The following is a 24,571-nucleotide window of genomic DNA, read 5'->3' as shown; positions in this document are numbered from 1 at the left end:
GTACACCTCACAGATCCCAGGAATGGCTCAGAATATGAATTTGCATCTTCTTAGTTTCCAGGTGTGAGTGGAGTCAAGAAACTCCAAAACTTCACTCACTATGGAAAATCTCCTCCAGAAGGCAGCCCACTGCTCAGCTGGTCCTTCACCAGAGGGCAAACACCTTCTCAGCCACATTGTAACACAGCCTCACACCCAGCATGACCTCCTGTGCTTATAAAGTACACTTCATGCTCTTCTCTTGTCACTGTTTCCAAAGTATAGGGGCTGCTGCTTTCTTTAAAGTGAAATGCAAAGACAGACGGATCACAGGGCTGGCTGCAACCCAAAGCACATCGGGAATCTGGAATATGTTCCTGACCAGGCTGTAAGAGCAAGTTCAGAGCCTAACATTAGCAGCAAGTACCAAAACAGGAAGTTTCCAGCAAGCCTCATTTAACACTCCTTGACCATGACATGAACAGTAGAAAGACCATCTACAACTTCAGGAAATACCTACTTTATCACCATAGCTTACTCCTCAATCTGAAAGGCAATACAAAATACACAAATGGTAACATGCACACTGTAAACATATACACAACATGAAGGGCACACCACCTAAATTTAGACATGTAACTTGGGATTCCCTTAGATTCCTTTCATAACCAGTAGAGAAATAACTCTGCTTCCAGAAAACAAGTCAGATTAGGCCCTTAACAGGTTCTTCCAGAGAACTATTCAAATCACTCAACAGACTGATGTGAGCTCTTGCTCTGACTCAACCTGGAAATGTTTCCTTCCCTCATACAGAGTCTGCGGAAAGTCAAAATTAAGTGCCAACAAGGAGTTTAAATAAATTCCTCACAGAAAAAGCTATACTACAGTTGTGGAAAACTACAACAGCCCTACCATGTCCACTGGCCAAGTTACTGTCAGGATCCAAGGATAGGCCATGAATTTCTTATACTGCAACCCAGTTTCCTGTAATGCAGGAGACAAAATATTGAAAACTTGTTAATGAAATGGCACAGATAATTCATAGACAAAAGCATTACAAAACATGAAATGTATTTCAAAGGCCATTAGAACTTCAGCCAATGTGTGTTACAGGTGGCCTACACAAGCCAAAATATTACACAAAACCTAAATCCTTCTCATCTGGGTTTTTTTTTCACAACCAATGACAGAAAAAAGACACACTGTTATATAAAACCTGAGTTATCTTGTTACTAATAGGATACAACTTGTTTCCAAAATTTATAAGCTAACATATACAAGGTATAAACCTCATTATTAATTCCAAGATAGGGCTCCTCAGCAAGTCTAAGTATACATCCCTTTTCAACGTTTGGTACTTAGATGTAAAAGTCTAAACCCTAAAAAAATATCTAAACCCTATAAAGACACATTCTGAGCTTTTCAAATTAGACAGAAATGTTTTCAACACTAGTGTGACTTGGTTCAAAGATGTTTTCTCAACACATGTTTTCTTCTCTTTCTGCAATTATTCCAAAACAAAAGACATTAAATCTAGAGTTCTTTACCAGGTTCAGTGAAGTTCAAGTATTTCTATCCCCATCTAGCTGCACAGTTAAGCACCAAAGTTAATTCTTCCCTTCCTAAAGGTTTGAGCAACAAAATGGGAAAGAAAAACTACATAATAACAAAGAATTGCAAGAACTAAATGTCATAAATAGGAACAAAAGCGTAAGAGAGAAACAGAACATCTTAAAAATGTTAGAAGAAAAACAAAAAACCAGTGTAAAGACAAGACTGTCTCATCACTGAGGAATATCACAGCTCACAAAGACGAAATAAATACCTCAAAGACCATATTAACGCCATCCTCTGCTTCCAGTATCAGTACAAGTTTTCACAGAATTACAAAAAGACTGAAACTGAGAGGGACTCTGAGATCATCTAATCCAAACCCATCTGCTCAAGCAGGGTCAGCCAGAGTAGGCTGCCCAGTGCTGTGTGCAATGAGCACCTCTGCTCTCAACCCCTGGAAATGTGGTTAGCACAACTAATGCCAAGCAGTTCATGTATCCATTCCCTCCCTCATTACCAGGCCCTGAAGGTCCTGTGAACCAGGCAGACAAATCTAACAGATAAACTTCCCTCCCTCATAGCCTCACAATCCCTGGGTGCCAGGCCAATTCCTCCCTTCCTCACTGACCCTGAAGGTCCCAGGCATGCAGCCAGGCAGGTGGTGGCAATGACCCAGTCAAAGAACAGGGAAACATCATAGCACCCAGAGCACTGTCAATAAAGGTACTGAAAGGTCTAAGTGGTGAACTTTGACCAGAACTCCTGCTGGACAGTGAGACCTGAGCTATATTATAAGTTCTATATTATGCTATTATATTGATGCTGCTTGTAGAAATCCTGTGCCATTTTAATCATAAATTCTGCTCTATACTAATTATAACATACTGTTAAGAAATAAAGCTTTAATTTTAACTACAATTGGTGCCATCATCATTCTGTCAAGGATCCCTCAAAGAACACGTCTTTTTCCTCACTGTCAGGTGATGCCATGAGCAGTCAATTAATATCTTCAGAGACTCCACAACCTCTTAGAGCACCCTGTTTCACCATTTGACCATCCTCACAGTAAAAGTTTTCTGGTGTTCAGGCAAGATTTTGTACATTTTAGTTTGCACCCATTGCCCATCTTGGCCTGCCTTTGCATTCACCATCTCCCTGCACAGCACTGAGCGACAGCATTGAGCTTCCTCCTTGTCATTCTGTCACATCAGGTATTTCAACACATGGGTGAGATTCCTTTGAGCCAGCTTCTTTCCAGACTGAACAGGCCCAACTCTCTCAGCCCCTCCTCATATCAATGACCATAAATCATCTTTGTGGCCCTTCACTGGACTCACTCCAGTAGACCCATCTCTCTCTTCTTCAGTAAGGTCCAGAACTTGAATCAACACTCCAGGTGAGTCTCAGTAGTATAAGCAGAGAGGAAAGATCATCCCCCATGACCTGCTGGCAAGACTCTGCCTAAATCAGGCCAGAAGGTTGTTGGTCAACTTTGTGGCAAGGGTGTGTTGCTGCCTCATGTTCATTTTGTCACCCACACCAACATCCTATTCTGAAGAGCTGCTTTCCAGTCAATCAGGCCCCAGTGTGTAGTGGTACACAGAGTTATTCATCCCCAAGTTCCTAGGGCTTCCTGTTGTAGGACTTCATGAGGTTCCCCTCTGCCAAACTCTCCAGTCTACTGAGGTCCCTCTGAACAGCAGAACAACCACCTGATTTGGCAGCTAATTCTCCCAGTTTTGCATCATCTGAAAACTTGCTAAGAGTAAACTCTGCCCCAGTGTCCACGTCATTATTAAATATGTTAAACATCATTAGCCCCAATATCAAGCTGGGGTACAGCACTAGTGACTAGCCTCCGACTGGACCTTTTGCCACTGCTTGCTCCCCCACAGGCCTGGTTGTTCCACCAGTTTTCAGCCCACCTCACTAACCACTTAACTAACTCCTACTTCACCACTATGTCCATGAGGATGTTACAAATTCTTTTCTTGCCATACTAAACTCTGTTAACATTTCACACTAACATTAGTAACAATTTTAGGAGGAAACATTGGTACAAGGATCTAGTAATCTACAATTAACTGAACAGGAAAGCCATGGCTGAATCACTGAAATCATCATGAATGAATCATCTGAATGCTAGAAACAAACAATAAAAATTCAAAGGCAAGATATTGAGCAGGCATCTGGCAGTATTCTCCACTCTCATTACTACTTTCACTATTACTGTCATTAGTTTTCAAAAATGTTTTTGAAATTACAGTAGTCCCATATGGCACTACTTCTCAACTAACTTAAACCACTAACTTACATTTCCATCTTATTTGTGAAAAAGATAAGAGAGAACTTACTTTCTCTACAGAGCATGGAGAATACAGCCTCTAAGGCAACTGCAGGACCTGCCTTTTTGCCCACCAGGACAGGTGAAAAGGTTACAGAGCTGTAATATTTCCAGGCTGATGGTAACAATAATCACATCTTTGTATCTGCCAGAGTGCCTGCACTATCACCAGTGTTATTCAGGGCTAATTTAGATGCCAAATAAGTGGCAGACTACTAATTCATATGGTCAGACACATATAGGTTCATTTCTGTCAAAAAATTAACCCAAGTGCTACTACACTTCTAAAATGAAGAAAACCGTGTTGGCAAATCCATCCTCTGTGGGAATTTCTACAGCAGCTGGTCTTTGAGAGATGCTCAATTACAACAAGGCTGATGGCTGCTGCTTGACAAATCAATTCAGAGGTGACAAATATGGGGGGAAAAAAAGCACAGAAGCAACTGTGAGAGCACTGCAGAAAATTTAATGTTGCCATAATTAGTCAAGGAGCAGTCAAGCAGTGAAACAGTATTGTAAAGCTATGTGCTTTGCTTAAAAATCCACAAAAAATGAGATACTACTCTTTTCACAATTATCTAAAAACCTGAAATACATTTTTCTTCTTCCATATGAAATAATACAGTTATTAAAAATCATAATTGTCAGTAAAGCAGAAAGAACATATTCAAAAAAAAATATCAGCTAAAAATATCTTTGAATTAACTCATCAGTAATCTATATTAGTATTTTTTAAGGACCTATCAACCAAATACCAAAGGAATTATATACCTGCTGCAGTGCTGGATTATATTTACACCCATAAAGTCATTATCAAAAGAACTCCTAAGAGAAAGATTCAGGAAGACTGCAGTCAGACAGCCCTAATAAAATTCTCAAAATAAAAATATCTTTAAAAAAACATATCCTGCTGCTGTTAAAATGGGTCATTATGACACCAATTTTCTCTTGCAAAAAAACAGGTTTATTTTACTAAATTAATGAAGTGGTATAGAGGTTCTGATAAGCAATAGGAATTCCATCCAGGTTGGCTATTAAGGTAGAGCCTATAGTTTATAATAAAAAGACATGCAAAATCAAAGCCTGTGCCTACCTTATCAAAGGTCTCTGTCATTTTTCGCATGACATCCTTCTTGTACAAACTTTGAAACATCTCTGCTGTTACCATGCCTAAAAAATTAGTGTTTTTAAAAAAAATTACTGATAACTCTACAACATTAATCTAGTCCAAACCACAGTAAGGACTTTATTAAATTTAGAAACACCAAAGAAAGGGAAATCTGTTTTATGTGTGTACACTGGTAGAACAACATATATATAAAGAGACACATTAATTAATTGATAGGAAAAAGTACTGATGAACCAAAACTGAAATTCCCATTACAGAAGTCTGCTCTGTGCTGTCTGGAAAGGCTGTTTTCTCTGTTCATTCATTTACTTCAAGGATTGACTAAAATTTTGCCCACTGCTAGTCAAAAACCCCAAAGTATTTCCCATAAGAGAAGTCAATTAGTCAAAGACCTAGGGAAAAAAAAGACGTGTAAAAAGTACATTTCTAGCTGCTTAAATACACTCAGAAGTTTCAAACTAACAGGACAATCTTCCTAAAACTCTTACTTTGCCATCCTGAAGCATTTTGCTAAGTAGACTGTCCCCAGAAGTCAGTGCCTCAATGTTTGTTATGAAACAGAGAGCTTCACAACTCTCTAGTAAAAGCAACTGCAATGAGTCAAGAGATTGCTTTTCTAGCTACGAAAGCAGGGAGCTGAATTTGCTAGCTGCTTATTTTCAAACAAGGATACTAGTGAAACAAAAGATACCAAGAAACATACCACAAATGGCAACTGAAACACAGGATTTTAACTAGAACACTCACCAAAACCACTGTCCCTACGTGAGGATTCTGCAAAGCAGTGTGACATGCCACTTCAGAAACCTGACCCTGCAAACCTTGTTCAAATACAACTCTCAGAGCTGGAATGCTGCAAGCACAAAGAATTTAACCAGCAGCGATCTTTTCTATTTTGCCTGCCCATCTGGAGTTCATCTTAACGAACAGCACAGATTGTAAGTACATGATTTACTGCAGAGAAAATTCCATTTCAGAAAGCACACTTCAGACTTCTCTCACATACAGACAGTGGAAAGGGTTATGAAGAAGGTAAATTACCTTGACAGCCTGAGCACTGAATGAAGAAGTTGATGAGATCCAGAAGTGCCACATTCCTGTCTTGTTTATAAGCTTCAACCCAGTCAACTACTACAGACTAGAAGAGATTAAAGAAGCTCATTAGTCAGGAGATGAACACAGTTTGCTGCACTCCACAATAAAGACAAAAACTAACACCGTTCCATCTCCATTAAATTACAAAACCAAGAATAAACTCCAAGCAATTCTCTTCCATTTCTAATAGTTCTAAAAGACTCTTTCAAGTCTCAAACTGCTTTAGACAATGTTGCCTTCCACAGATGCTTTGCTTAGATAGGGAAAATAACCAGTTTTAATAAATGTAATATTAAAAAAAAATTAAATTAAAAAGTTGTCCTCCTGAGTTTATGACAGCACTGAGGTAACAATTTAATATAAAAACCAATAAATAAACACAAACAACAAAAAAATCCACACACACATTTAGCCTCTGCACCATCTAATAATCAGTATTAATAATACTAGCAATTTACCCTGGAAGTTTTCTTTTTCTCTAGCACTTGATTTGTGCAGTAGGTTTGAAACAGTTCATATACTATACGTAAGCCAAAAAAGAACTCCAAATTTCATTTCTAGGGTAGTACAGCCAGCATGTAAGTGACATGGATCTCCTGGTCATCCAGGTTTCAACCCATACAGGCCTAATAAATTCTAGCAGCAACAGAACTCAAGCTTTCAACTTTGCTACCTTTCTAAGACCTTCCCATGATGATGGGCACAGCAGAAGACAAGCTCAAGCTCTTCAGGGAGCTCTACTGAAGTTACCACAGCTGTAGCATGACAAGAGCCATCCACACAAATATCTTGGAAAAACGAAGGTTTCATATCCAAAATATAAATGTACTTTTTATGCATGTGTGCACATACACACACATTTTGCTTACAGGAACTACACACTACAGACATATCTATAACTCTACATAAAAATATTTGGGGCTCCAGATTTTCATACACATATAAAAAGATAATATATACATGTGCTCACAGAATACTGGGAGGTGGGCTTCCTCACACTGAAGAAAATTGCTAACTATATAGATGAACAGGGAACCTGGCTATTATGCAAGCTGCAAACAAACTGCATTGGAATGAAGGTAAAAGGTTAATAGTACAAGGGAAGCACAGGGGGGAAAGAAAAGGGAAAAAAAGAAAAGAAAAAACAAATAAAACTTTGATTTTTCAGAATTCTGGACAACTAGAATTTGCTATTGATGAACCTTTTCCACATTTTTTGAAATAATTATCTTTTTGTATGTTAAGGCATTGTTTTAGAAAAACTGGTTTAGGTACAATTTCCTTCCTCTTTTTAAACATCTGACAGCTACCTCTTCACTAATTTCTTGAAGCTGCAAGATGTTCTTTCCAAGAGCCATATTCACAGCAGTTTTCCAATCAAACATGTTTCTTTCCCACTTAAGCCAAATTTAAATGTTCCACAGTACAAATAATGGAAATGACCATTGTTTATTCATCTTCCCTCTACCAAGTGCTTTCAGAACTCAGTGCTAGCAATACCTGCATGGCCTGCTTCCCCATGCAAACCACTTCAAACAAGGTAACTGCCTCAACCACTTCGCCATTCTGCAGCTGGCGCACTCTTCTGCTACCGGTAGAATTTGTCCTTATGTTCTCACACTGCTCTCGGACCTTCCGCTTCTCTCTCTGAAACGAGCCAAGTAAACAAAGAATGTGAGAAAACACAACACACAACAGATATTCACAGACACAAGATTCTTTTGCTCTTACTGTAATCACTTCCCCAGGCTGCTCAGTTTCATGCCCCAAGGACTCCAACAATTCCTTACCAAATACGACCATACTAAAAGGGGATGAAAGAAACCAGTTTGAATTTTATTCTTAACAACGAGTCATAAGCACAGGAAGGTATAACAGGAAAGAAGATTTTGTACACTTGCACACTACCCAGAAAGCAGCTTTCAGTGGCAGCTGTCATTTCTGAAGAATAGAAAGCAAGCACAGAAGCTCTTCTACATCTTTTCACTCACAGGTTAAACTCACTACCTGCAAATTAACATCAGCTGCACACAAAGCACAGCAAGAAAAAGCATATGCTGAAATGAACTGACTGCTCAAAAGCCAGCATTGAGGCTCTGCTGCCAATGGAATTTGAGGGTCAAGCTGCATCCAGTGATCAGCTTTCAGATGCACTGTGAGTGCTATATGCAATACTCAATTTTGTAACAAATGGATGAGACGCAAAATAAACTCCAGGATTTAAAATAATTAAAACTTTTAAAAGCTTTAAAATTGACTTACTGGTGTTTTCAGGTTGCCATTTCTCACGCAGGTGCCATTCTGAGCAGCAGACTCCGGCACAGTCTCATCATGGACTGCATTCTCTCTAAGGTGTAACAAACATGTTGAAGGGGTTAGCAGTGAGCACTCAGAACTACACACTTCAGGACAAAACAAGAAGAAAATACATGTATTTCAGTATTTTGAATTCATTGTTTGGAAGTAGTGACATTTTTGTCACTAAAAGCCAAACAGCAAACTTTAAAAGTACAACAGAAATTTGGGGCCTTTTTCAGACTGTTGGCTTTCTTGTAAGATATGTAGATAATCAGAAAACCAGCAAAGCTATCAAAGGCATCAAGGAAGTATAAAATAAGTAAATGAAACTGAAAGCTGACGCTGACTTAATGCAGCCTTTGTTGACTTAAGAGCTTTGCCCCATGAACCAATAACACAAGTAGGCATTCACTCTGTGGGTGCCCTAAGCTAAACGAGGCAGAAACATTTGATGGGTCTACATTTTAAAATGAGAGGAAGAAATTGGTTTACTTTGTTTATAAAACATGCTGAAGAAAAAAGACACATTAAAAACTTCATTTTCAGGTCACTACTAATATCATGGAGGAATAATTTTATAAAGAAATATGCACCTTCTGGGAGATCTGAAGCCATACATTTATCTGCAATGAAACCATGCCATTTTTCACCATTCCCAATGCTAACAATGTGCTTTGCCAAAGGTCATGTTTGAGTAGACGAGCTGGATCCCACTTGTGCAGTAGGTCCACTACTGGAAGCTGACTGCAATGGCCTCCTTTAAACTACAGTGGCCAGGACATGAAGCCAGTTGACTTGTACTACAGGAAGGCACAAAAAGAAAGTAAATATGAGAGTGTACAATTACTTCTATTTCCAGATACTACTGCAACAAGAGAGTGTACTAACTCATGTGACCACTTTACAAACAAAAAAACAGTGTGTTACACCAACAGATACAGTCAATCCTCCAGCATCCAGTGTTGGCTAACACAGATGGAGAATTAACTGTTCTATGGATGCACAGCCACCTCAACTCCACCTAGATTTATCAATGCCATATAAGCATTGATAATATTTTTATCTTTCTTCTTCCCAAGATTGGTTTGCAAAGCAAATTCTGAGACTGAAGAACATCAACTGCAGGACCAAGGTCCTGACATTATTTTATTGGTAAGAGCAGGCAGGTTTTATTTAAACATGTCTCTGTTTACTTTTTGGATCTATTGAGACACTTCAAGAAGTGATGTAGAATGAGGCTTTCAAAGACTCCTATAAAAATTCTATATAAACATAAAATTGCACAAAAATATAAAAAAATTCTGAATATAATTATGCATATGCTTACCTTCCCTACAGAGAAATGCTCCATGAAAGTTAAATTCCACAAATTACTTGTTATAGAAAAGTTCAAAACGTGCCACAGTGTTTGATAGATGGAAGCAAAGAAAATAATTCAGGATGAACCAACCCTTATACTAGCTGCCTGGACTTTCTGCCTGTGAAGAGCGGGATGAACTATAGCTCCCAGATGAGTCAGTATTCAATAAGCAATCATTCACAAAAGTTTATAACTGTCTTCTTTGATTTAAAATTGTGAGCTACAGAGATTAAGTATCCCAAGTACCACCAAAGACTTCCCAGCTGAAAAGAACAAACAGCAAGGGACAGCAATATGTGTTGCTTTTCTGATGCCAGTTTGCTCTTCTTACATTCTTCTACAGACCACAAAATCAAAAATAATCCAGCCATGTTTGTCAAGGAGCTGTTTCTCCTACGTGATTAAATCCTTTCACTCTTGATTTCAAAGCAGAATGCATCTCTGTGGAGCTGGACTGGCAGGTTCTTACTTGCACTGTTTCACTGGAAATACAACTCAGGTGCCAGCCAGCATCATAATAACATGAGTTACCAGTTTCTGCATTGTACCTCAACATAACACTCAACACACCTTCAAAACCTTTTCTGAATTGTATACAAGTACTACTTAGCAACTTACCCCATCCCAAAATGAAGATAAATGCACTGCATTTGATTAGAGCAACTATATTTGAGTCCAAGTTGGTTTAAAACACTTAAATAATTAAAAAAATCAGAACTGCTAGAGGACAGTTCTGTCAAGGACTTGCCTGATCATGTACTGCTTTTAGTTTCTCTGTCTGGAACACACTTCTTTGAAGGTTTAATTCACGCCTTGCTCCCCCAAGAACATCCTGAAGGACACCATTCTGTACAGTATCTACTGGCCTTGGCTACTTGTTCAGCCTCTTACACCAGACAAAATGAAGCAAAAATGTAGCAAAAAGGGCCCAACAAAGTAAGGAAATACCTGGCATATGGAACAGCATGTTACCAAAGCTCAGCAACACCTGCAAGAGTGGGAAGACTACAGATGTACAGTTCCCTCACACTGGACCAAATAAACACCAAATTAAACATATCTGGGGTGAAACTTGTTAGAGTAACTGTTACACATACAAGTTAACATCTATCTTAAGTACTCAACAAATTTAACTAAGCACTGAATACTAATATTAAAAAGCCATTTAGTTTTTGCACTGTTTTGGTTACCAGTGCATCACAGTGCATAGCTATGACTCAGGAAGCACTGGGAAATAACAGATAACTTACACAAAAACAGTTTTTTTAGAATCCTACTAATACTACTAATATTCATGTTTCTTCTTTTTCTCCCTATTTTTTTTTTTATTATTTTTTTTTATTTTGTAGCCTTTAACACTGTTTCCAGTAAGGTTATTTGTAAGGGAGGTACAAACATTTGCAGAAACTAGACCAGCACCTAAAAACTGAACCCCATGAAACCACTAAGCAATTAAATGGGATATTTAAATGGAATTTTTATTTGCTCAACTACATTTCTGCTGAAAAAATTGTTAAAATAATTAAGACATCCTCTTACCTTCTTAAGCAAAATAGGAACTACTGTGCTTAGCTGGGGTACTTCTGCAGCAATCCCTACACATATCTCCATTTAACATCTTTTCAACTATAGGAGTGTAATGGTAGGTTTGACAAATTTCAAACTAGCTGAAGTTTTTTTTTCCTCCCCTTGTTATTCCACACCACGTTGAGCACTTTTGCATGCATACAATCACTGCTTCATGCACTGGAAGAAACAGCTCTCAGCCATTTAGTTTGCTTCCATCAGCAACAGGTAAGAAAGCATAAGCAGAATGCCATTTCTATTTCCACCTTTATACCCTGTCACATGTGGCTCAGAGACTCATTTTTACCTTGTGTTCCTGCCACAATATCACTAGCACTTGAAGTATTACTGATAAAACACTTGAAGTACGAAGGAAGCCAAATCCCACATCTAATCCTCAGACACAATGCTACTGTGATAACTTCTGAATTCAGTTTTCTTATCTTAATAAATATTTAGAATAGACTTGGTGACTCACGCTTGGAAAGAAAACTACCTCTTTACCAAGGAAGCAATATGTTCATTTTGCTGTGTAAAAGGAACAATTAATGCTACTGAAAGAATCCTATCTGTAAATTTTTTAAATTATAAACTTCAAAACAACTGGCTAGTCCTTTAGAAGCAACATAAGAAGCTCCACTAAGCAACTGCCATGCATCTGCCTAACACTTCTGAAGGTAAAAGGCTGGTTTCAGATGAAACATACATATGAATGTATGAACATATGGGAAGCTATACATGTCATCATGGGCTACAACTCTCAGCTTTCATTAGAGTATAATGAAGCAAAATACATGGGGCAAACCGGCCCAGAACGTGACAGGGTCAGCAAAGACTGGGCTGCAATGAGTCCAAAGCACACAACAGTGGACATCTAAGAGGTGTCACTCTTTGAAACCAAAAAAGAAATCTCCCAAATGTTTTAACTTTTCCTTTTATTTATTTATATTTATTCTAGTAGACCACCTAATTACCACTGTGTAATCAATGATATGAATACTTATGCTCATCTCGACAGACGACTAAAAAATATGTTATAAAAGGGAGAAGACATGATGGATTCCTGATAAAAACAATACAAAATATATAGAAGCAATGCCCCCATCAACGCCTACAGGGAGCCTACAGATTACTTAGCACTTTTCCCCCTCAGCATCCCCAAATTCTCCAAGGAAGGGAACACATGCATTGACAATGAATCTGCCCCCTTTTTTTAAGGTAGAGTACACATTTGCACTGCGGTGAATAAGGCACAGAAAAGCTTGCAAAGCGAAGGTCCCTGTCAAACAGCATAAAACACTCCATTAAGAAAATGCTAATTAGTACACCAAAGGAAATAAAATGAAGATATTAGTAAGCACAATGCACAGCAAATCCCTTTTTCCCCCCAAGATGACACACTACAGACTGCCGCGGTATCTGCACGGCACAGACCCAAAGGACAGCACCCTAATTTACAAAGAGATTTTACAGGCAACCTGTGCCAGGTCTTACTTTTGGCTGGGAAGGTTACTGGCTGTGTTGGGCTCGGCTATCATCTCCGCTACATTATTTCAGCAGCACAAGCAATCTGACACGACCTTCTGAGGAACCTTCACCGAAATCGAGAGTGTTAAAAACTTAACAACCCTTCGGCTTCTGCGGGCGGAAGAGCGGCCGAAAACTGTCAAGAAAGGCACACAAAGAGACTTAATTCCAAGCAAACCAGGGCAAAAACACACCACGCCACCCCCTCCATCCCCCCCACCCGGCCGTAGAAAAGGATGAAACAGAAAGGAATTAAACCTACCGACTACCCGGCCGTCCCTCCCGGGCGCTGCCCAGCGCGGCCGGCCCGGGCCCGGCGTCAATCACGGCGGCCGCTGGGCCCGGCGGGGCGGGGAGCGCTGCCACAGGGGCCGCGGCGCCGCTTCCGCAGCGGCCGGAAAGACGCGGCCGGTGACGGTCCCTGCCCGCCGCCCGGGCCCGGCCGTGCCGATGGGGCCCGGCCGCCTCTCGTGGTCGCTGCTGCTGCGCTGCCGGCGGGCGGCGGCGGGTCTGGGCGCTGGGCCCCGGTGTCGCCCCCTGCCCGCCCGCCCGCTCAGCGCCGCCGGCCCGCTCCGGGCCCCCCTGCGCCCGCCGGGCACGGGCGGGGGGGCGCCCTGGAACGGGCCGGCGGGCGCCGGCGGGGATGATGAGGAAGAAGAAGAAGAAGAGGAGGAGGATGAGGCGGCGCTGGAGGAGCTGCTGGGACCGTCTCCGCTGGCCCCGGGGCCCGGCGCCCAGCGCGTTGCCATCGTGCACCCCGCGGTGAAGTGGGGCCCGCAGAAGTCGCCGCTCACCACGGGTGCGGGGCTGCGGGGGGCGGGCGGGCTCCCGGAGCGATGGGAAGGAAAACATCGGGGGATTCGGGATGGACTGCCCTGGGAGGTGGCGGAGTCACTGCTCCTGGACGTGTGTTAGAAAACACTGAGTGCCGTGGGCTGTTGGCACGGGGTGTTCGGTCACAGGTTGGACTCGCTGCTCTTTTTCCAACCGAAGTGGTTCTGTGGCTGTGCCCCTAGTGTGAAGTGGACCCGCTGTTAGAGAGGTGAAACCTCTGTAAAGCGACGTGCGGCTTGCAAAGGACAAACCTGTATGGAAGGTCTCGGCTGCTCTTTCCTACTTTGAAAACTTTTTAAAAGATAAGGAGCTGTTAGTGAGTGTTGGCAGGTCTGTGCTTTGACTTGCAAAGCACGCTAACTATTTTGGACGGCAGAACGCCTCAGTGCAGGTTGGTCAGGGAAACAGTCGGGTGTCCCCCTTATTAGGACAATGTTAATTGACCTCAGCCCTCAAACTCAACAGTCACCAATAATTCCTCTGTAAGGACTTCTTTTAGGACTAAATTTTCTAAATTTAATTTTCTAAAGTAGGACTACTACAATTTCTCTCAGAAATGGTCATAACTAACTAATATATAAGCATTAATCACACACAATTAAGATATACATTATGAACTTGATGCTTCTCTTTAAACACTTCTCTGATTATAAGGTTGCAGTGTAAAGGATTAAGTTAAGCATCTTGTAAGTTAGCTTTTTATGTATAGAATCATAGAATGGTTGGGCTTGCAGGAAGCCTTTAAAGGTCATCTAGTCTGACCCCTCTGCAATGAGCCAGGACATCTTCCACTGGACCAGATTGTTAGAGCCCTGTCTAATCTGGCCTTGAATGTTCACAGGGAATGTTTACAGGACCACCATCTCTCTGGGCAATCTGTTCCAATGTTTCAGCACTCTTGTAAAAAACTTCTTTATATCAAATCTAAATCAAACCTCTTGGTTTAAAACCACTGTCCCATTTTATTGCAACAGGTCCTCCTAAAAAGTCTGTCCCCATCTTTCTTATAAACCCTTCTTACATACTAAAAGGCTGTAAAAAGGTCTTCCAAGGAGCCTTCCCCAAGCTGGACAACACCAACTCTCCCAGACTTTTCTCATAGGAGAGGTTCCACCTGTCTGCTCATCTTTGTAGCGCTCCTCTGGACCTGCTCCAACAGGTCCATGTCTACCTTTGCAGCACTGCAGGTGGGCTCACACCAAAGGGGCAGAACCCCTTCCCTTGCCCTCCTGACCGCAGTGCTCAGGATGCAGCCCAGGACACCTTTGGCTCTCTGGGCTGCAGGTACAGAGTGCTGGGTCACATTCAGCTTCTCATCCACCAAAGCCCTGAGTCCTTCTCAGCAGGGCTGCTCTCCATCTGTCCATCCCCCAGCCTGCATCAATATACTGAGGGGCTGCCCTGACCCAGATGCAGGACCTTGCACTCATTGATCCTCACTAGTTTACTATGGGCCCAGTTCTTGAGCCTGTCCATGTCCTTCTGGGTGGAAAGAGATAGTTTACATATACTTATTTTTTTGTTCCATTTTTTTATGTGATGAACCTAAATCTGACTTAGTTTTGTTAGTGCTGCTGATTCTAACAAATTGTCACATTGCAGAATAAAGTTTTTAACCTTTTCAGAATTGATGTGACATAATTTTACAACTGAAAAGAAGGTAAAATATGAAGGCACCTTTGTGTCCAAACATACAGAAGAATAGCAATGGTCCCTCTCCATTTATTTAGGCTCTCCAGATGAAGAGCCTGAAGTCTGAACAATGAAATGTTCAATGAACAGTGGAATGACTTTTGAAGCACCACAGATGCAATGGGAAATCTGTATTTTACAAGAAACACAAACAATATGAAGAAAAAGTGGATCATGATTATCTTTAAAAATATGTTGCTTTTTGGACCAATTTAACCTATTTAGCATATAAATTACATTTTGCAGTCTAGAGAAACTTGACAATTTTGTTCTGAAGAGGAAAAGTTCGGCATATCAAGATTAGAGTTGCTGATCTGATATGCTTGTGTAGTCTTTGTGATTTCACAAAGTCCTCAGAAATCATTGTTTTGCAGTGAAGATGTTAAAAACTCAAAAGTAATTGATGAACCAGAACACAGGATTCAAATCTGCTGGCTTTAGCAAGTCACAGACCAGTTTAGGTCCCTTATGAAAGAGTGGATGTGAAGTTAGCAGCAGGATATGCCATATTAGTAACTCCCAAATTATTGCTGCAAAACACCAGAGTGTTAATATTGTGGCTTTGTGCTCATCTGAAATAACAGATTTTCCAGATAGTTATTCATTTCAGGTGTTGAGGAAAAAAAGCTTGGTGATTTCTTTCCTGACGATACAATTAAACACTCTCCTAAGCCAACAGCCAGAAAAATAATTTATACTGTCAGAAAGATGCTTTGTGTGATAAAATTGCATCAAACTGTTCAATTACTCTAATTTGAAGTAAGACACTTTGCTCCTTGTGCTAGAGGCTAGAAGAATTTTAGTGTAGCTTAGTTTTTCCATGTTCATGCATGTACTGTAGTTGGAGATCTGGGCAGAGTTATGATGGTACATTGTAATATTTATTTTTTTTCTATTATTGTTATGTTCCTGAAGCTGAATTACAGATTGCCGAAGCCGTTGCTCTTGTAGACACTCTTCAGAATTGGACAGTTCTAGATAAAATCATTATTCCTACAAAAAATCGCAACAAGAAGTTTGTTTTTGGCAAAGGAAACTTTCAGGTTTTGACAGGTAAGGAGTGAGATCTTTCAGCACTGCATCACTCTAAATGGAAGACTTTTACATCCAAACTGTTCAAAGATAGGTGTGAAAGTGAAGAGAGGGAGAATTTTGTTTATCCATCATGCATGTTTACAGGCAGACTTGAAAGAGTTTTTAAGGTTACTAAAGCAATGTAGAATAGACATAACCCCTGGTCACTGAAAATGTGTGAGGCAACTTAGTCTATGTGATTTACATAAATGAGGCTGATGCTGTTCTTGGCACAATACTGAATTAGCAATTACAACTGCTCTATGAACAAAGAATATGGTGACATTTGATGTTTTATAAGCACTCTGCTCAATGCAAAATGGTTTATAGTCTGGGCATTTTAAAAAGAGAATTGACATTTAACACTGTATTTTGCAATCATTATCCATCTTTTAGAAAAGATTAAAAAATTGCCCCATGTGACAGCTGTCTTCTTGAATGTGGAAAGAATATCTTCACTAACAAAGGTAATTAAATATAATATCAAATCATTCTTTGCATCAGTATTGCTTGGAAGCTATTGATGTTAGGAGAAGTGGTCGGTTAAGATTCTGAATTTGCAAATGTTAATATCTGAATCACCAGGACTGAGTTTTGTTGAAAAGAATCTCAATACCTATTGCATTTTTCCAGTTGATGTATGTTTCCAGCTCTTGCGCATGAAATTTTCCAGCAGCTTAGTATAATTTATTATAGACTCTGCTCCCACATTTGACACTGGCCCTATTTAAAATGTTAAAAAAGTTACTCAAGTTACAAAATGATGGTGTTAACACAACTTTTGTTGTGAAGGATGTCAACATTTTTGATTAGTTATATGCTCACATTTCTATATTTATAGTGGATAGCATGTTTTTTTCTCTATGCTGTGGATGCTGAATTGTATTTAGAATATGAGGTGTAAATTCTAGCAAGCTTATAATTGAATGTTTCAAATACTTAAACTTTCATTCCTAAGCCTTAAAAAGAAGCATTGAGGGGTGCAGCATCTTGTTTTACTGGTAGTAAAACAACTGGTACATGAACTGCAGATACTCTAGAACAAACTGAAATAAAAGCTTTTCTGGGTTCTTAGTATGTGCAGCATCATGCGGGGTGTAAAGTGTATGCAAACTGCAAGCAAACATTAATGCTTTGCTGATAGTTTTGAATGCTTTTCCTAATTATAAAATGAAGAGAAGACAAATATCTCTAAGAGATGGTTATTCAAGTGCTTCCATTTGTTGATGAAAGGGAAGTTGAAAATGTTTCATTTTAATTTCATAGTCTTTAGGAAAACTCTTTATTTTCTAGTATGAGTTCTTTCAGTACTAGTTTTGCTAAAAATTGTTTTCTTTTCAGAAATATGGATCTTAAAAGCAATTAAACAGGGTTGATTCAAGAAAGGGTTTGAGAACACGTGTACAAGCATTCTGGATTTTAGAGATGGCATAAGAGAACTACTGCATATTTTAAGTGTCTTTTGCTGAATTAGAGCAAGGATGAGGGGTTTGGGTTGGTTGGGGTTTATTAAGTATTTCATTAAAAGCTTGCTATTAAATAATTTCCCTGCATCCCTCTCTATTTGTTTGCAAGTTTTAGTAATCTTTTTGTTCTTTATGTTATCCCTAGCCTTTCCCATTCCAGTATTTCATAATTTATTTTTTACAAGGATTTAACCACTGATTCCTGATTCTGAGATAGGCTGTAAGACTTTGTTGCAAGAATCCATAAAGGGCAGCGGAAAGATTCTCGCTGAATTTGATGGGCTTAGACATAAAGTTCTACTTTCTAAACTCTCTTTAACTCCTCTCTTTCTGGTCAACCAAATTTTGACTTTGTATGCTCATGATGCTTGTCCATCCATTGCGATGGAATCCTGAGATCCTCTGAGTTCAAATGTCCATCAGCTAACTAATTGTACTTGCTGTGTAGGAACTGATCTAGTGATACTGTGGGGGACAGAAGACATCTCGATTATTTTGTCTTACATGGCTAAAGAAAGAGCTAGAAGGTGCCTGGGGTGTGCAAGTCTTTGACAGATACACCGTGGTACTTCACATTTTTCGCTGTAACGCCCAGACCAGAGAAGCAAAACTGCAGATAGCATTGGCTGAAATTCCACTTCTCAGGTACCTCGGGCTGTGCAAATCACATACTCGTATCTACTTGTTTTAGTGACTATTTCTTTACAGTAACAAAACCCAGCAATATTTACTGTAGAGAAAAAATACATAGGGTGTTCAATGATTGATTAGAGCACAGAATTATTTACTATAATGTCGTTATTTTAAGCTTCTGCAGTGCTGACAGGCAAAACCAGAATGTGTTCAATAATCTCACTAAATGTATTTTTCATGAAAAGGACCCAGTTCTTTCTAAGACACAAGATGGATTGCCAGAATATGGAGGAATTGGATATGTATATCCCATATATAAAATTGTTGAGTTTAATAAGGAAAGCTATAAGTAAGGAAGATTAATTTGTATTTAATTTTTCCATATTTCTGCATTATGTGGCACAGAAATGTGTACATGGCAGTTGGTGTGAGTTATGTGGATGTTTTAGAGGTATATTTGGCTCTCTGAAATTTCAGAATAGCAATTTTAATTTACCAAGAGAGTTGTATGCTTTTCAAGCTGCAGCTGAGCCAGAAAAATCTGGATTTTTTTCTCCAGGCTTCTTGCCATGCAGGTTTTATTTACGACTCATTCATTTATTTAGTGGTTTTATTTGTACTATCAGAATACTACTAATGCTTCACAATTTTTAGGTATTTTGGTATAACTGGATTAAAGAAAAAAGCTTCTAATTAATTGCTACTCTGCTGCCAGGTCACATCTGAAAAATGAGGTGTCTCAGCAAGATCAACAGAGAGGTGGTTCAAGATACATCATGGGCTCGGGTAAAGTCTAAATATTCTCATGATTTAGAGGATTTTTTTCTCCATAGCTTTTGAACAAATTTAGTTGCATCTTAGTTTATTTGGAGTAGGTCAGGAGGAAAAACAGTGTTCTGCATCTAATTAAACAAATTACAAAACTTTATTGGAAAGTAAGTTAAAGAATAAAGTTTGGGTCTGTACTATTCAAGTTTTTTGGTCAGTAAGTGGTCAAGGATAAGCTATTTGCTTGCCACAGGGATTTTTCATAAGTGTACATGGCTATTTTAGAGTAGTTAGCACGTTTCATAATTACTTACTTTCTTAGGCAAGAATACATAGGTTTCGTGGCTTATTTTTAACTTCACAAGACCTAGTGCTCACTCACTTGATTTCCAAATACATCACTTGCTTTACAGTTTCTCTTGTAAACTATTCTGCCAATTACTCATTTATATGTTTCAGGTGAAACATTTCTAGAAACACAGAATCGTGTCTTGAAAGATAGAGAACTTAAAATTAGGAATGCCCTGGAGAAACTAAGGAGAAAAAGGGCTTTACTTAGAACTCAGCGCAGAAAATGCGAGTTCCCGATGATCTCAGTAATGGGCTATACCAACTGTGGTAAGCAAAACCTCCTGAAATCATAACACAAAACAGCTTATATTGTCTAATTTTTAATTAGAAACTCCAGCCAGATTCTCATTTATGTGTGTATAGGCTTGGTATTTTAATTAGTTTTTTTAATTGTGTAATGAATATCTGTCAGTTAGGATGTAGTTAGGAAAGCAAATTAAGCTGCTTGGTGTTTTCAGTCTTGAAGACATGTTTTGGAGAAATGCCTAGCACCTATTGTGCCAAAAAGATTTTATATACACTGCTGAAGACTGCACTGTTAATGTCCCTTTATATGAATTTCTACTACTTGAGCAGAATGGGTACAGAAAAGTACACAGGTGTTTAAATCACTGTGAAGACTTGAGACATAGGAAGAAAATTGAGAGCTGGCTATTGATCTGGGAAACCTGGTTAAGGAGCACTGTACCTTTCCATGGATTATGTGTAGCATTCTGAGATGTTTTCCTAGGAGAATCTAAATAAAGCTAAATAAAGCTTCTGCCTTTTTTGGTTTGGTTTGGTTTTTTAGCTTGCACGAGTGAATTCTTACTCAAAGCATAAATAGACTTTGGACTAGACAATTTTTTAAGATTGGATTATCTTTAAACAATTTCATTTTCTTATTCAGCTTCTTTAAAAAAGCAAACCTATCTTACAGTAATTTTGTTATGACTTGTACACTCAAGGTTTTGAATTATACTGTGTGTTTTTCTTAAATTTCATACTTCCATACTTTTCAAACTGAAGATTTAAATATATATATAGATATAAAACAGTTTGGTATACACATAATTGAAATACTTTAATTAGGCTATATACTGAGCACTTTAATGACTAATTATGTAAAATATTCATTGAGTCAAATAAATGTCTCTAGTATTATGTTCATGAGGAAATGCCCAATAAAGACCTCAGCCTAATAAGGTATTTATTATTAGTGCTTCTCTTTATTTTTTCTTATTTAGCAAGTAAATTATTTCATTTGACAACAGAAGCACTGAGGTGTGTAAATGCAAGCTTCCTAATGCTGTCATGGCAGTGCTCTTCAGAGAGTCTTACAGGTGAGAGATGTGGGTAGGTCACTTTGCAGGTAGAGTCTTTGATTTCACAGCACAGCTGTAGATACCAGTATGTGATTACATACGTGACCTTAAACCCAATTCCAAGTTATAAAATGTAGGACTGTTTTTGGGTTTCCTAACATCATTCTGATCACAAGCTACAATTAAATGACTAAAATAGATGTTAAAATATATGTTACATCATACATTTCACCTGAAATTAAAATTTTACTTGGAATAAGCCATTAAAATCTTGTCCATTTTTATTTAATTAGGAAAAACTACTTTGATCAAAGCCTTGACTGGGGAAGCAGGACTTCAACCCAGGGATCAGCTCTTTGCCACTCTGGATATTACAGCCCATGCTGGCTATCTGCCCTCACATATGGCAGTTATTTATGTTGACACCATTGGGTTTCTGACTGATCTTCCACATAATCTGGTTGAGTCATTTTCAGCGACACTAGAAGAAGTGGCTTACTCAGTAAGTAGACAACTATAAAAATTGAGAAATGAAGTTAATTTCCTTTTAGATAATCCTCAGCCCTTCAAAAGGGCAAGTTAATTGACATTCTGTTCTTAGCAAGCTATCTGGCTGACTAGTAAACTGCTGAGATAATGATGTAAATATCTTAAAATAAACTAATTTTCTGATACTTTATTTATGCAGCACATACAGCTATGAAGGGATTTCAGAAGTGGTTTATTTTGAGTGTATGTGTCCATCTCCATGATACCTAAGCCAGATAAAATATCTGAACAGTGCATCCAAGTGAGTCAAGGCTAGGTTTCCTGGGAGTTAAAAATGAAATAAAGCATCTGAAATTACTTGGTTTTAACTTAAGGTTTCCTGTAGAACTACAAGTGGGTGATTGTGATGTGATGCAGGCAGCATGTAATAAATATAAATGTACTTTAGCAATTATTTTCTCATTAAAGTTGTTTTCCTGTGCTATAACAAAGTGTAAAGCTGCATACATACACACAGACATTCAAACAAAAATCCTGTCTTATGAAAGGTAATGAAATTCAGTGGTAGTTAGATGCCAGAATGCTGCTAAAGATCAGACTTCACTATATAATATCAAGGCTTTCAAAAGCTGGCTGAAACCATCCTGTTTTTCACTTACTTCTAATTTTTCAAAAGTTTAAAGGAATGTCTTTAGCAAAGATGATGAAACAATTTGAACGCAAACGTTGATTTTGTTTTCTTGGTTTTTATTATGGCAAACATTATATATATCAGTAAGCATCAGTAATAGTATCCTGGGAGCTAAGCATAAGGATAATCTATATTTTGAATTTAAAAATAGAATTACACGTTACATGGAGGTTTTTTTTCCCCCTCTGTTTTTGAAACAGTTTTGGAGCCATTACTCTCCTAAAAGCTTTTTTTAGGGTTGCTCTTCTTAATCTCCAGTGTTTTTAAAGCCCTATTGTTACAAAGGCTGGGCTTTAAAAAAAATGGATCGGTTATTACTTGAAATCTGATTCTGTAACTAGCTTGATTGACAACATTTGCTCCAGGTTTGTGGGAGGCAATTTGTACTCACTAGAGGTGGAAGACTAAGCTGCTGCAGATTTTCTTCCATCATGATCTAAGAAAAACAGTAGTTTAATACTGTTTTAGTAGTTAATTTTACAGTGCCAATCTGCCAATGTATTATCAAATGGATAGGAAAGTATTTTACATGAATTAGCAATGCAAAAATGGTATACAGTGTCTACAACCTGGTAACAGGTGTTGCATATTGATCTTTGCTAGGATCTGATAGTTCACGTGAGGGATATTACTCATCCAGAAACCATCCTCCAGAAAGCAACTGTTCTGTCAGTTCTGAGGAATCTTAATCTTCCTAGCCATTTACTGGACTCAGTGGTAGAAGTTCATAACAAAGTGGATTTGCTAGAAAGGTAAGCAAGAGATGCTAAGTGTACTTAAACATTTCTTATGTTCTGGAAGCTTTTTAATTCTTAGTCTAGAAAAGAGATCCCACACTTCAGAATATACTTAATAGTGTATCTCAATCTTTTACATATGTACTATGGTCTGAAAAAGAATTAATTATCTTTTAATTACAAAAGAAATCACTTGAGTCATACAAGAACTGGCCTCTGTAGAAGGAAGGTGTTAGTACAAAGTAACTCAGTTAAATTGTCCATGCTTGGAATATTTTCACAACCTAATCTTCACGAACAAATGTGCTAGCAATTAATTTTCTTTCAGTTATAAACCCACTGAAGAAAATGCTTTTGCTGTTTCTGCTCTGCATGGGCATGGTTTAGAAGAACTGAAACAAGAAATAGAGAAAAAAATACTGACAGCAACAGGGAAGAAGATTCTAACAGTAAACATCAACTTAGAGGGACCTCAGCTAAGGTAAATAATTCTGAATTGTATGAAGGATTTGGAGAAGTATGAAACACTTAATCATTCATGTCTTAAATTTCTCAAATCATATCATACTGATTTTAAGCTGCATTAAGAATAACAGAGATAATAATTTTATTTCATCAATAATCTATTTAATAATCAACCTGTTTAACCTATCAATAATCAACCTATTTAATCAATAGGTTTTACAACCTATTGACAAAAAATAGCTCAGTTGGAGAAGTGAAGCAAAGCACTTCATCTTTAAAGTGTTATCTAGATAGAAACCTTCTGACCTAGACCAAGGATCACATTTTGTGCAGTGTGTCATACTTTTAAGATGCTAATCTGCTTTTACATTTACAGTTGGCTCTATAAAGAAGCAACAGTTCAGGAAGTTGAGGTCATGCCTGAAGATGGCACAGCCAGGGTGAAGGTGATAATGAGCAGTTCTGCTTTTGGGAGATACAAAAACCTCTTTCCCAACAGTAAGATTTTCATGTCATGAAACTTCATCCAGTTGTAGGAGAAGAAACTGATCTCCTCAAGAGGATGTGAAATGAAGTGAACGACCTGTTAGTCTCGCTGCTGAACAGTTTATTTTTCTTCCCCACTTGATGGTTTTGGCACATTTTATAAATGGACACTGTTTCAGAAAACTTCTATATGGAAACAATAAGAGCTTTGAGCTTAATTTTGTCAGCAAGTACCAGGACAGCACTAAATTTTTTATGTTAAACATGTTGCTGGATATAAGCTCAGGACCTCAAACATGTGGACTGGCATCTGACTTAACCTTCAGAAAAGTACAGTTTCTTATATAAATAAAGCTTTTTATTGCCTTTTTCAGAAGAAAATAGTATTTATTGTAGTTAAGGTGTTTCAGATGGTTTTCAGAAAATGAAAGTTAGTGAACAAAATATTGTTAGTTGTATAGAAATAATGAAGATAAATATGTGTTCAAACAGTATGCATGGATGTCAAATAACTGCCATGTCTTATTGCAGCGAAGAAAAAGAAAATTAATTAAGGCATTAAATAAAGTTAGCTGTGAACATCTTTTACCCATACAGTTTTCTTGCCTACAGTAATTTATCCACAATACCCATTACTATATCAGTTCTTGGAGAAAACAGTTAAGGTACAGCAAACCTTTTCACAGAGGAGAACAAAAAGAAATAAAAAACCACAACTGATCCATTTCT

General features: G+C 38.5%; 2 protein-coding genes across 4 annotated transcripts in view; one reads left to right on the top strand and one right to left on the bottom strand.

Annotated features, from left to right (window-relative positions):
- Positions 1–13,194, bottom strand: part of LOC102113412 (cohesin subunit SA-2-like) — a 59,110-nt gene extending 45,916 nt beyond the window's left edge. The window contains exons 1-8 of one of the 3 annotated variants that reach the window (XM_088051643.1): positions 13,115–13,194; positions 12,820–12,988; positions 8,993–9,199; positions 8,364–8,448; positions 7,602–7,748; positions 6,048–6,144; positions 4,971–5,047; positions 892–963 (exon numbers count right to left, since the gene is read on the bottom strand). In XM_088051643.1, the coding sequence (XP_087907769.1) occupies positions 892–963; positions 4,971–5,047; positions 6,048–6,144; positions 7,602–7,748; positions 8,364–8,448; positions 8,993–9,018 (504 nt within the window). In that variant the 5' untranslated portion in view covers positions 9,019–9,199; positions 12,820–12,988; positions 13,115–13,194. The remainder of the gene's footprint in view (positions 1–891; positions 964–4,970; positions 5,048–6,047; positions 6,145–7,601; positions 7,749–8,363; positions 8,449–8,992; positions 9,200–12,819; positions 12,989–13,114) is intronic. The other 2 variants (XM_014252209.2, XM_088051644.1) reach the window with 2 other exon arrangements.
- Positions 13,195–13,302: 108 nt separating this feature from the next.
- On the top strand, positions 13,303–24,434 carry GTPBP6 (GTP binding protein 6). Its single transcript, XM_088051167.1, has 10 exons — positions 13,303–13,651; positions 16,294–16,431; positions 16,849–16,919; positions 18,433–18,563; positions 19,267–19,337; positions 19,779–19,937; positions 21,268–21,476; positions 22,758–22,906; positions 23,220–23,372; positions 23,733–24,434. Exons 1-10 carry the CDS (start codon positions 13,303–13,305, stop codon positions 23,872–23,874), a joined length of 1,572 nt encoding a protein of 523 aa, XP_087907293.1. The 3' UTR covers positions 23,875–24,434.
- The last annotated feature ends 137 nt before the right edge of the window (positions 24,435–24,571 follow it).

This window comes from Pseudopodoces humilis, chromosome 2 (genome assembly GCF_049639895.1).
Source record: "Pseudopodoces humilis isolate 2021_Gansu_Grassland_sample_001 chromosome 2, ASM4963989v1, whole genome shotgun sequence".
NCBI lineage: Eukaryota > Metazoa > Chordata > Aves > Passeriformes > Paridae > Pseudopodoces > Pseudopodoces humilis.
Note: the sequence above shows the minus strand (reverse complement) of the source record. Positions and strands in the feature narration are given on the sequence as shown.